Source organism: Chaetura pelagica, unplaced genomic scaffold (assembly GCF_000747805.2).
Source record: "Chaetura pelagica isolate M959 unplaced genomic scaffold, ChaPel_1.0 scaffold123, whole genome shotgun sequence".
In the NCBI taxonomy this organism is placed as follows: domain Eukaryota; kingdom Metazoa; phylum Chordata; class Aves; order Apodiformes; family Apodidae; genus Chaetura; species Chaetura pelagica.
In genome coordinates this window covers 6,686,305-6,699,322 of record NW_009953295.1, presented here as the reverse complement: position 1 = coordinate 6,699,322, position 13,018 = coordinate 6,686,305, and the positions used below count along the sequence as shown (strand labels likewise).

General features: G+C 35.7%; 1 protein-coding gene across 1 annotated transcript in view; it reads left to right on the top strand.

Moving 5' to 3' along the window:
• The window catches only part of MYO16 (myosin XVI), a 277,452-nt gene that overhangs the window by 66,000 nt on the left and 198,434 nt on the right, over positions 1-13,018 (top strand). The window contains 1 exon segment of the mRNA XM_009997923.1: positions 8,250-8,358. Within this exon segment, the coding sequence (XP_009996225.1) occupies positions 8,250-8,358 (109 nt within the window).

The window sequence follows — 13,018 nt, the reverse complement described above, 5'->3', positions numbered from 1 at the left end:
GTTGCTGGGCACGGTGATAGGAAGATGATAGGTGCCTCATAATTCACTGGTAAGATTATACTATATAAACACCAGTAAAAAAAACCTGTCTAATAAAACACATAGATAAATCCTTGATTTGTTTCAATTTTGTGTAAAATTCTGACACTTTTCCAGTATATGCATTAATTGACTAAGATTATTTATGCCAATAAACCCGAAATCTTATGTTTGTCAGCTGTGTTTTTTCTTGTGTTGGTAGAAATTACAGGTGTATGTTTTCCTTTTCATACAATTTATGAGAAAATTTGGCATGGGGTATGTGTTTCCTTCATAGTTTTATTAGGATGCTGCAGTCCCATACAGCAGGTCACTACTTTTTATGGCTGAAATTTTTGCTGTCTGCTGCACTTCATCCATTACCCAAGCAGAGGAAATTAACAAATTAATCTGTTTGTCTGGCAAGTTCTGTAATTACATGCTGGCATTCTGAGAAGCCAATTCTTCTGTATTAAGATGACTGGCATGGTAAACTTCGTAACTACATTCGGTATGACACACGATGGCTTGTTTGTAGAGTGTATGGATTTAATTACTAGTCAGCAGAACAGTGTCACCCTGATTGCAGATTAAGATGCCATACAGTCCCTCCCTCCCGTGTACATTGGGAATATGTTGATGCTATTAATCAAAACAATGAACCTGTCTCATAACAAAAACTCAAATTAACTGGGTTAAATTAGCAGTTTTGTACTCTGAGTTCCTTGCATGAAATGAAAGCATGTATCTTTGCAGAAACCATACACTGTACACAGCTGTCATTTATTATGAACTGTTTAATCTCTTGCTTCTTATACCAGACATAGGTAATATAGAGTTTTAATTATTTTTACTATACATGTGTATACATTAACGTAGACACCTTTTCTATGTAGTAGTAAAATGGTAATAGCTAGTGTCATGCCTGAAATGCTGTTTACTTCCATGTGCTATTAATAATACTTGCTGTCATTTTTGCAGTCTTTACAATTAATTACACCAGTAATACTTGCTGTCCTATTTTCCTATTTGTGCCATATACTTAGCAGTTCTATAGCTGATAGTCAGAGGCTGCTTCCTATCTGCATTTTGCCTGCAATAAAATTGTGCCTTGCTACCTGTCCAATGTTGTACACAAATTACAGTTCTTACTAACCTCCGGAAGTGATCTTTTTGTTTTCTAAAAGATGACATTTGGTTGGCATTATGTCATTACAAACTTTATTAATGGTTATGAAGTAACTTTTCACTCTTGAATTTAAAGGCTTTTTGACAGGGAATTCCAAAGGTTCATTGCTTTCTGTGTGAAGGGGAATTTCCTTCTGTTTTATTCTAAGAATCAAAGGCAATAATTTCATAAAGCGACCTTTTGTTGCAGCATCATGAGACATGGACTGATCATTAATCTGTGTGCTTGTCATAATTTTAATGATTACAATTAAAATAAAAATGAAAAGAAGCTGTGCTCTTATACTGTTATCTGAGGCATTCAGTGCTTCAACAATTTCATTTTTTTTCCATAAGCTCTGCTACTGATGAGGCGTGTGCAAGTCCCATGTGCACAAGCAGATGGGAAAATTTTAGACTTTAGTCATCAATGCTCTTTGAAGGTTCCCTTCTAATTCCCTTTTCTTGCCAAATAATTTGAAAGCTGGCAATATCAAGTCAAATACCCATCCTTCTGTACTTCAGCCACCCTTTTTGTTGACCTCATTCTCATCTTTTGCAGTTTTGCTGCAGTGTTTTAAAAATAAAACTGAACTGCTGTTCATGGCAAAGAGAACTTTTCTGTGTGATACATCATGCAAGTAGATTTTGCTATGATTCTTTATTGTAATTTATTTAGTCTGCCTCAACTTCCAGTATAAATATTAAATAGGTGAGGAAATATATTCTGAGATTTATTATCAATTTTTTCTTATTTTAATTAAAATTATTTCATTAAACATGTTAAAATATGTCTTAGCTTATTTTTATGTCATTTAAACTGCTTCTCCCATTATAAATAAATAAAACTTTTTCTTTTTTGCATACTAAGCAAAAAGGATTTTCTTCATGCATTTAGCACCCTCCTGGTACCCTAGTACCTCAACTTTTTGCCTCTTTTCTAACAAGCCCCCAGTAGAACTGTGTAACAGGTATTTTAACCCAAGAGGTGCCTCCATAAACAAACAAACATAGATATTATTTTTGTAATGCTTGGCTTCAGAGATGGCAATCATAAATATATAATTCTTAATTACTTGCTCTTTAATATACTTATTTTTTTTTCTTTTTTAATAAATGTAAGGCAATTTTTGGGCAGGCAGGATATTGAAATGCTGATTTACATTAAGGCAACTATGTATATTTAGAGCAAGATTGATTCCTGTTACTTCTGTTTGAATAAAGCTCATGTGCAGAGACTAGAGAATTGGATGTTTAAACTCATGGGTATGTGGAAGCCCTAGTACTGGACTTGAACACATTCCACCAACTGTAAATGCTTGTTGGTGGTGGAAATCAGTGTCACACCAATAGCCCTATAGCTTCATTTGCCATACACTGTCTAAGCTACAGTGTTCCATCCCTGACCATCATAGATAAAACCAGCAGTGATTACATATGAAGAAGACATACCATGGCTGAGATGACTTGTATTCAAAATTTGGACATACATTTGAGCTACAGATGTTGATTATATTAAGAATGATTAGTTGAAGCTGTTGGAAAAATACAGAATGAAGTACAGGAGTAAAGAAGCAGAAGTGGATATAAAAGTTACGTCCTTCAAATTCCTAATCAAAGTAACTTGATGATTCAGTGTGTTTTCAGAGATTTAAGTAGAAGAAGAGAGGAAATAAAAATAATCTCTTGAGGTAAAGTTAAGTGAAGGAAAACAGATTTTGTTTAGCTTAGAAATTAATACTGTAAACTCCAAGAACACTTGGCAATGTATGCTAGGAGTCAGAATATGAAGGACAACTATGAAAGCTGACTTGCCAACTAATTAAGAACCAAGTAAATATCTGTATGTATTTGGAATTAATAGAATGTTCCCAAATCCTCATGAATGATGTAGTGGTAGATATGGAAGTAGTGGTAACTTGAACAACGTACAAGATTTGTTATCTTCTGGTTTAGTAGATGTTTACTTTTCGTTCTTAACTGTATGTTTAGTTGTATGTTACTTTGCAAGATGCTATTAAAACCATACTGTACTTCTGCAGCTTTACTAGAAGTGTTCAATACTGGAACTGAGTGGGATTTTATTTGCTTTTTACATGCCTTCCAGCTGATGGGTGGAATTTAAGTCCCCGTGGTGCACAAACAGATGGGAAAATGTTGGTCTTTAGTTTTCAGTCATCAGAGCTAATTCTTTTATCTTCTGAATGCATTAGTTGAACAGGCTATGCCTGTCAAGCAATCTGCAATATGTGCCGTGACAGGGTTTGTGGTTTGTTGGCTTTTTTTTTTAACTCTACTGTAACTGTTTCCTGTGAACTGAGATTGCCTATGTTCTATTACGTTAAGGAAAAAAATGCCTTATTCATGGATTAAATCAAAACGGTTGTGGAACTTTGATGATTTTAAAGTGCTATTTTTATTATTATGTTTTTATTATTATAATTTGTTGATTTATTATATTTTATTATTTGTGTGAATTAATTCCACGATGAAGAAGTATGTTTTCAAATACAATTGGATATTTCTGTAGGCATTGGTGATCTTTTATGTCTACATCTATATGCTGCTTTTTATAACGATGCCACATTTGATTCCACAATTGGCACATTTTTTATCCTTTCTTAACCAATGTGTTGCAGAGGTTAAGTTGTCTGGGATTTTTGGAACACTACAATGTTCTTTATGTACATTGTTTAATTTCTAGATTCTAAAAAAATAATTCTGTTTTGACCAAGAGTTAATTTGCATATACACATTCTGGAGCCCATTCCACAATGTTGAACTGACAAGTGCCATGCATTAAAGAACTTGTATCTACATGGCAACTGAAATACTCTACTTACACAAGGATGGGTGGATTTCCAACTTCTGTGACTGGTTTAGCATGTAGCTACAAGGGGAAAAAGTAAGCAGTAATGGCATAGCATAAAGTTATATTAATACAAAAACATATATATTAACAATTGTGTAAGTGAATCGACATAAAATTTTCAGCACTGAGTTATCTCCTGATTCCCTCTAAAATGTTTTTTTTGAGATATGCCATCTCCCCAGTTTATTTTTTGTGCCCAGAGGGCACTTGCAAGACTCTGTATTCAGCGTGACTTCTGTAGTGGGTGTTGTCACAGACATAAGAGATTGAGCTTCATGTTTGTGTTTTTATGATGTGGGATCAGGCATGTTGAAAATGAATCCAAACCTTTACTTATATTGCAAGTTAAGCTCATCCAAATGGGAGACAGTTCCTACTTCTTTTGAAAGAATAGTGTTGTTAACATGGCAGGCGTGGGTTTACAGACAGTAGCAACTCCTACTGAGTTTAAAGTCCTGAAATAGAACAAAGATTGCAGACAGCTGATCAACAGTATCTTTCCTCTGTGCAAGGTGGGAACTCAAAGGAGCTACAGGTAACCATTGTCTCAAGGTTACAGAAAAATGTCCTGTAGCTGGTGCACTGGGCCAGCCCAGCCTACTGAGCTGTGCTATCTGCAAGGGTCTTTAAAATGAAGTGAAAGGTTTTTCCATTTATATTAAGGGAGAATTTGTTTTCATGAATTCGCCTTAATATGATGCCCTACTATGAAGAAAAGCAGCTGTGCAGGATGATTTTTTCACTTTTTTTTCTCTGTAGCTATACAAGCCCATGTAAGGCATTCGTGGAACGTATATTAGTGTATTGAATTGCAAGCATGATAGATGCAGTTTGATCTTTTCAGTTGTTCTTTTGATTTGTGATCCACAGAATTTGCTTAGGAATTGCTGTATGTCAGAATATTTTGCTAAAAGACAATTTCCTTTCTGAAAAGAAAGGAAAAAAAAAAGTTTCAGTTTGGAAATTCCTACATGATGAGACTGCTGTTTGCATTTCTTCAATGCTTTTACAAATTCAGGTTTCAATAAAGAAGAATTTACTGAGTAAAACCTGTTATGCCTAGGTCTGGTATCCATTATTGTAGCTTAACTGCCTGAGAGAAGTTACAGTTTGTAAAACATATTACTTTGAAGCTCACGTCATCAGTCTTGACTTACTGAAATTCCCATTTCATCAAAGATCAGGTGTGTCCCCTCAGGCTGCAGTGATGGAAACTGCCCTAAAAAAGATGAAGAAAAGGCTTGTGAAACGTTGCCTTTGTGTTGTTGAAACGTTGATTTATTTGTTTTCCTTTGAGATATATAAAACAAAAGAGGCTGCTAGGATTAACTGTGTAGCAGATACTCATTCCTCTTTGGGGAATGGTTTTCTATCAGTCCCATTCCTGTCTTACATAAAGGGAAGATGTTGTCTTTTTTTTTCTTTCCTTTTGGCAGACTACATTAAAGGTAATTTAAGCCAAAACAGAAGTAGAGCAGCTTTGAGGTCATTGTACTGTATGACATGGACTATAATACAACTTACATATCTTTATAGACAGTTTATAAACATTTGTGATCCCCCTTCTGTTCTCCATCAAGGCCAGGGGGCGGAAGAATAAAAGTAAAGATATAGAATTAGGTAAGCTGCATGGTAGGCTCCTAGTCCTGAATCTGCTCAGGGGTAGAGAACTGGCTTTTTCATGGGATTCTTTTGACCTTTTATTCTGGAACAGGAATCCTTGCTATACTCTGGAGTTGATAGAAATTGATTAGCGAGGCCCCAAATATCTTAAGAATCTTCCATGCTACATGGAAAAATATTTCCTCCATGATTAATGTGGAAAAAGTTAAAATAAAAGTATTAAGACTGCAATCAGCATTCTGAGAGATGCTATTTAGATATACTGGAATAGTTTCTAGATTGTTCTATACCCAAAAGGAGAAAAGTAGTAACTCAGCTTGTGTGTGTCACGTTTGCTTCCTACTAAGCAGGTAGATATGAATTAGGGTAGGAGCAGGTAGGGGAATTGTCAGCAGAGGACTCGTAATTTTAATAATTAAAAACCTAATTTGTTTTTTCCCAGCTCTTCTAGTAGCTAAATTGTTATTTCTGTGAAATAATGTCCTGCCTACAGAAAATCTGCTGTTGGAATGAGTTGGAAGGAAAACATGCTTTTGAACTGAGAACAGCTGCTTCTTAACTGAACAAGGAAGAAAATCTATGTAGATTTGTTTTATTATTATCCTCCTGACCTTCTGCTGACATTGCTTGGAGATTATTAACATGCAGGAAAGGACAAGTACCTTCAAGATTTCGTGGGTTTTTTTATTATATGCAAATCAACTAGATAGAAAAATGTGTTGTTGCTTCCTTGGTTCTATCATTGCCAGCAAATTCATGGGTTAGTGTGCAGAAAGCAAACTAAACAAAACCTGTGCTTTCTGGTAGTGGAACAAGTGCAATGAATAGTGGTTAAGTTGTCCTGCAAAGATATTGCGATGCTAAAATCCATCCTTTGTTTGATTTTTTAATAAACTTTTTAATTTTTCTGGCAGGACAGGCAAGGAGAAATTTATTTTCATTGCACTATGATGGATATAACATTTTATACCTTGTAAACATCTTTTCTTATAAGTATCCTTCCATTCCTTTTCACTAAGCATGAGCTTCAACTCTTCTTATCTAATCTTGTTTAGCAATTTGAATGATACATATCTAATCTAAATTTGCTGTATAGGTTCCACTTACAGTCAGAGAAGCACTGAAAGAAAAGAGTATACTTTGTAGCAGGATAGGTTATGTTGCTGTATGGGATCTGGTCTAGCAAGGTATCTGAGTTGTTTGAGATGGCCGAAGTGAATCATTCTTTGATGCCTGTCCGTCCCTTCATCACTATGATGGGAACCCAGGAAATCCCCTCAGACAAGCAGTCCACCTTCAACACCTCCATGACATGAAGCCCACATGAATTTGCTGTTTTTTCATGTCATGTATCACTCTGAGCCAGGAGCTGAGCCCATTATGAATTTTTCTTAAAAACAGCACTGACCGCATAAGCTGGAAGCAGCAGTCATACCTTCTATTAATAATTCCTTGTTACACTTGACCTCTGATGCTGTGGTTTTAAGAAAGGCTGTCCTTGGTGCCCCTCATTTTTATTAGTTCAACTTTTTATCATACAAGCTTGTAAGAAAAGTAATTAAATTTATCAGAGGTCACTCTTATTTCATAATTCCTTGCAGTTAAAAGCCATAGAGAGAACATTTGAAAATAATTAAAGTTATGGCCTCTTAAGGAAGATACATGACATTTCAGTGTAATGTAAACTTTTATGTCCCCCAGACATTTTTTATATTTTAAAGGATAAAATCAGAGATTTCTTTAAAAAAAATAAAAATAAATACAATTTCCCTTTACAGGTCAAATTCTTACACCAACAATGCTTACTATAGAAAATAGAAGTTTTCTTATGGTACTGGTAGTTTCTTTTAAAACTTCTCATACAACTGTACCCATCCCGCCCACCCCTTTCCCTTTCTGATAGCTCCTTTTCATTGTGTCTCCTTTATGTTGAATTTTGAATTAAAATTATGGAAATGTCAGGTTGGCTCCTTTAGGAACAACACTTAAAATCATCAAGCTCACATTCATTGTCACCAGTTGGGGACAAATGGAAATTTTATTTCACAAGGGATCGTTCTGTTTGAGGTTGGATTGATGGATGAGGCCATAAAGAGGTTGGGCCAGCTGACAAGGTTACTCCTACCAGCTGTCTTCCCACCCCTTACTGTATGAGTGTCAGTGCTGCTTGTCACCTTTGGAACCACTGGTGTTGGCTGGGTAGTGCTCTAAGACAGATTGTAATGCGTGACAGTTGACTTTAAAATGCTGTGCTGCAAATGGCAGTGGTTTTGAAATGCACTGATGAGCAACTCAGACAACTGTGCAGTAAAGGCAGGCTGGACAACTAGGGTGGCAACCACGCCAACTGTCCCAAGCAAGGCCAGCCTTTTTTGACATTCAAGAGTCCTGTATTTTCAATTTGTGGTTTTTTTGTGTGGTTTTGTTTGATTTCATTGCAGGTCATAACCAACCTGCTTTCTAAGAAGCCCAACTTTGAAATGTTTGTGAATGGGAATGTATCAGAACTCCAGTAGCATTTTGAGATTTCCCTACTAAATCCTAAAATGTTTTAAATTCCTGTTTGCAGGCTGGAGCAAATGTGCTGCTGCAGGATGTTAATGGAAACATTGCACTTGATTATGCCATAGAAGGGACTGAATCTAGCAGCATCCTTCTGATGTACTTGGAAGAAAACGGTAAGTCAGCTCTTCAGCTTCTTGAATGTTTTTGTTGAACATGACATTAAGCTGAAAAGGATGGATTTTAATTTGAGGAAAGTCAGCACTGAAGCCAGTGGAACTATATTAGTTTAGAAATTAAGAGGGAGAAGATGCCTTGGAATCACAGAAGTTATCAGTGCTTTTAGATTGGAACAGCTAACAAAGGTTAGTGGTAGTGGTCATTGTCAGATATGCTTTTGCCCATTCATATAAAGATGCTAGAATGTGAATTCAAAGCAGAAAAACTGCAGTGATGCAGAAGGCTATAAAACAACTAATTTAACAGTATAAGGACCAGGATTTACATTTTGTTTAATTTCACATGTGAATTATGCTCTGCATCTACTCTACTAACTTTAGTTAACTAAGCCTGAGGTAATCATCCAGACCTTTTCTTTTGGATAATAGAGAGAAACAGGAAATGCGGGTATCATTTTAGCTCTTCCTAAGCTGACTAGGTGAGGAGAACTGACTTCCAGGAGTGTTTGTTTCTGCTGAATAATAAGAACTGAAGTTGACAAATAGTAGTTTATCAATCTTAGTTTTAGACTGCTAGGATAGATCCTTACCCTTAACTGCAATATTGCATGAAATCCTGACCTTTGGGTGATCAATGACAAAATGCCCATTAACTTTTTTTGGTCTGTTACTATTCTTGTAACAGTAGGTGGCTCAAAGTACCTTTATTTTGCATCTAGTTTTTAAAATGGAATTAGTTATCTTCTGAAATATTACTATAGCCTACCATGGTTATAATAATTGAGAAGGAAAACCTTGGAAGGAATAAAGCGGTCTGAAAATGTATTAATTACTTTTAATTGCCTAGGCTGAATACAACATCGAATATCATATTTAGGGAAATGGTGGAAATAGATTAACTGTATGATAATTGATCATGTCCCAGGAGCACTCAGAAGCCTAGTGTGCTCTTGAGCTCCAGGACTTTATTTGAGTTGATTTGTCTGAATTAAATGTCTTGTAGTCACTCTATAGTAAGTCCTCCTTAGCACAAAAGAGATGCTTCCAAGGTACATGCCTGTAATGGGTTATCTGAGTTGTCATCTGAGCTGCATGCTTCTTTCCAAATGCTAAGAAGGGAGCCAAGACTGGCTGACTGAAATGTTTGAAATCTGCTACATAGGATGGGATTCAATTTAAGGTTATAATATTTATGTGTACAGGCCTATATTTGAATATATCTATATTCATTTGATCAGCCACTAGGAAAACACTGATAAACACTTAAATTTGTCCTGTACCAAGTTATCATTGGCTTTGCATGTTACTAGTCATCTTGTTTTGCTATGAAAAGAAAGTTTTGACATTTAAGGACTTGGGAGAGTAAGATGGGGACATCGTTTGCTGCAATTTCCTTCCAAGGCAAGGCCAACTGATCATAACCCAGGTTACTCAGGGCCATGGAGGCTGGAGATTCTGTGATCTCTCAGGGCTCCCATTCTAGTGCTCGCATACCAGTACTAAGCCATCTTCATGTCATTTTTTCATTTTTTTTTTCCTTCTTATTTTCATTTGACATTTTCTTTGTTACAACTTACACCTGTAATCTCTTGTACTTTCATTGTTTAACTCCAGGAAGTATCTCCCTCTCGAGGTAAAATTAAAATATTAGGAAGTGTTAAAAATTTGGTCTACAAATCAACCTGGTTGATTATTGGACTCATTGAAAAGGTCCACCTAGCACGTTCCATAACCTCTACTTAGATTACTATCAGCTTTATGTTTTAAGTAAAAGCTTTTGTGGTATTAATGCAATGAAAAAATACCAAATTTTAATTACTTTGGTTTTAGAGGCAGAATGTTTTACTCTAGAAACATGTCAGTGAAACTCTGATTATGGCTTATGATCCTTGTGTTTCCATCTTGTTTTTTAGGCTGTTTTAAATATTAAATGCTTTGAAGATTGCAAAATTTTTGTTTACTTCCATTCTTGATTTAGTTGTAAAGTGGATTAGATGACTCAAACTACACATGAGTGACAGATATTTCTTGGTTTCGTATTTGACAAGTGACAAGAGTTGATACATTCACTGTGTAATTTGTTTCCAAAAAAGAGTTGTTCCCTTTTGTCCTCCAGTATTTCAGGCTTCAACTTTCAGTAGAATAACTATGCATTCCAAGAACATCACCCTTGTTATTTAATTTGAGAAAACCTACTTCTTCTTTTTATTTTTAAGAGCTGTCTTAAGTATTCCACACACCTGAAATCAAAATAGTATATTTCATGTCCATTTTAGACTAAGAGTTTATGCAAAAGCAGATTATTACAAAACCAAAATGAAACAATCTTTTGTGATTTTTTTTTTTTTAAGAATGGCTGCATTTAAGTAACATATCTACAAGAAAATATAGATTGCTTTTCTCCAAAGTTTTCTTTTTGTTTTTAGAAATTTATTTTCTGAGGAGTAAATGAATTTAAAATAGCTGGTTAAAGGTTATTGACCTTTGATGATAATATAAATTTAATGTACTTAATCCAAGTTTTTTATCTTATTCCAAGCTGTGTGAATAATGGACCTGTTTGATTCTCTGAATATTAAGGGGCTCATATTCAAATGTCTCAGAAAATTATATATAGAGCCAAAATCATGAGTAAGTCCTATCCATTGAGGTAGTTTTTAGTAATTTAAATTAGTTAAAATATTATGCAAATTTCACAAAAATATATCGTGGTTTATTAAATTCTTACTAGCATATGGATTACGCCTTACTCTTCAGTTGTGAAGTAGAAGGATAAATATTTTTTCTCTGCCTTGCAGCAGTAGGTAGAATGGAAATAGAAACTAAGCATTAGTATAGGATCCTACACTGAAGACAGTGCTTAACATTAGCCAGAAACAATCAACTCAATTACTACAATAAGGAGAATTGCCCTGAGGCCAAGAGTTAACAACATAACGGAAATAATGTGCAGGAAGAGCTGATTCAGAAAAGTAGTGGGCAAAGGATTGAGAAAAAAAATACTGTTAAGATAGACAGTATACAGTAATCTAGAATGTGATAGGAAGATGTATTTTAAAAAAAAGTATTTTGGTTTCAAATTTAAAGTAATTTGAAATTATTTATAACATCTGGTGTGGTTGGTAAGTCTTGGTTAAAAGCCAAACTCCCACTCAGCAGCTCACTAACTCCTACTCCTGAGCAGCACGGAGGGAGAAAATAGGGCAAGAAATCTTGTGGGTAGAAATAAAGACAGGGAGATTCCTTACCAGTTACTGTTACAAGCAAAGCAGACGTGATTTGAGGAAAATTGCCCATTGGGATATATTCAGGTAGTGAGAAGCAGGAAAATAAACAGAACAGCTTTCCTGCCCCTTTCCCAGGCTTGACTTCACTCCTTCGCTCTCCATTGTCATGCCAAGCAGCATAAGGGAGTGGGGGAGCTACAGTCAGTACAGAGTAGCAGTTTCTGCCACTTCTTCCTCTTCTTATCATCTGCACCAGCCAGGGTTTTTCACAGGTACACAGTTCCTTTAGGAATTTCCATGTGCTCCTCCATTGGTCCTCCATGGGCTGCACAGAATCTCCAGTCTGACACTTGGAGCACCTCCTTCTTTGACCTTGCTGTTCCATTAGCTGTTTCTCCCTCTTTTTGTTCCCTCTTTGTTTCTCTGTCTACTGTATTCTGCCCTTCCTTAAATACATCTTCACAGAGGTGCCACACTTGGCTGATAGGCTCATCTATGTCCTGTGATGTGTCTTCCAGGGCTGCCTAGAATTAGTTTGTGGTCTGCAAGGGACAGTCCCTGGCCTTTTCCCACAGAAGGCACCCTAGAAACCCCACAACTGCCAACACCTGCACAATACATTTGGTCACATGTTTCTCAATGCTTTTTTTTTTTTTTAAAAAAAAACACTTTTCATGAGAATAAAATAAAAAATAAAGTCCCATGTATGTGTATTTTTCACCAGGTTTAGTTGCTATTAGTTAAAAAAGTGTTCAGAATATGTACACCTAAGCATTCTGACATACAGGTTATGCTACAGAAACCCTTAACAAGTATTAGTAATCCAACAAGGAGGGGAAAAAATCATACACTGTTTCTTCAGTGCACACAAGAAAGCAACTGACATAGATCGATATAATTTCAGAAAAGTACTGCTCTAGACTTCCATATTTAAAACTAGGAAAACTAGGAAAGACTTTTCATAGACATTAAGGAGTTATTGCTAACATACTGCAATAAGAACTGACGAAAACATCAACACATACAGATCTTTAACCCTAAAGATCAGTGAATGTAAACTTAAATGAAATGCCCTGGTATATGTTCTAATATCATCTAGATTTCTGCTTACAAATTTTCCATTAATATTATTGATGTAGTAGGTTGACAGAAAATCAGGCAACCAAACCCGAACAGCCTCAGAGTAGGCACCACCTACCCATAAGATGATCACACACACAAAAGTTTTCTGCACAGAGCTTGCTTAATTGATGATAAGGGTTAGGTGATGGTGTTACCAGTGATCAAAGGGGAACAAATGACATATTTCCATAAGTTTCTTCAAGTCCTAAAAAGGAAGCACACAGAAAACATGACACATTGACACATGACACAATGTAGGTGAGAGTGCTCATCTGTCTTCCTTTGGCCTTTGTTTTCCAATATAAGCT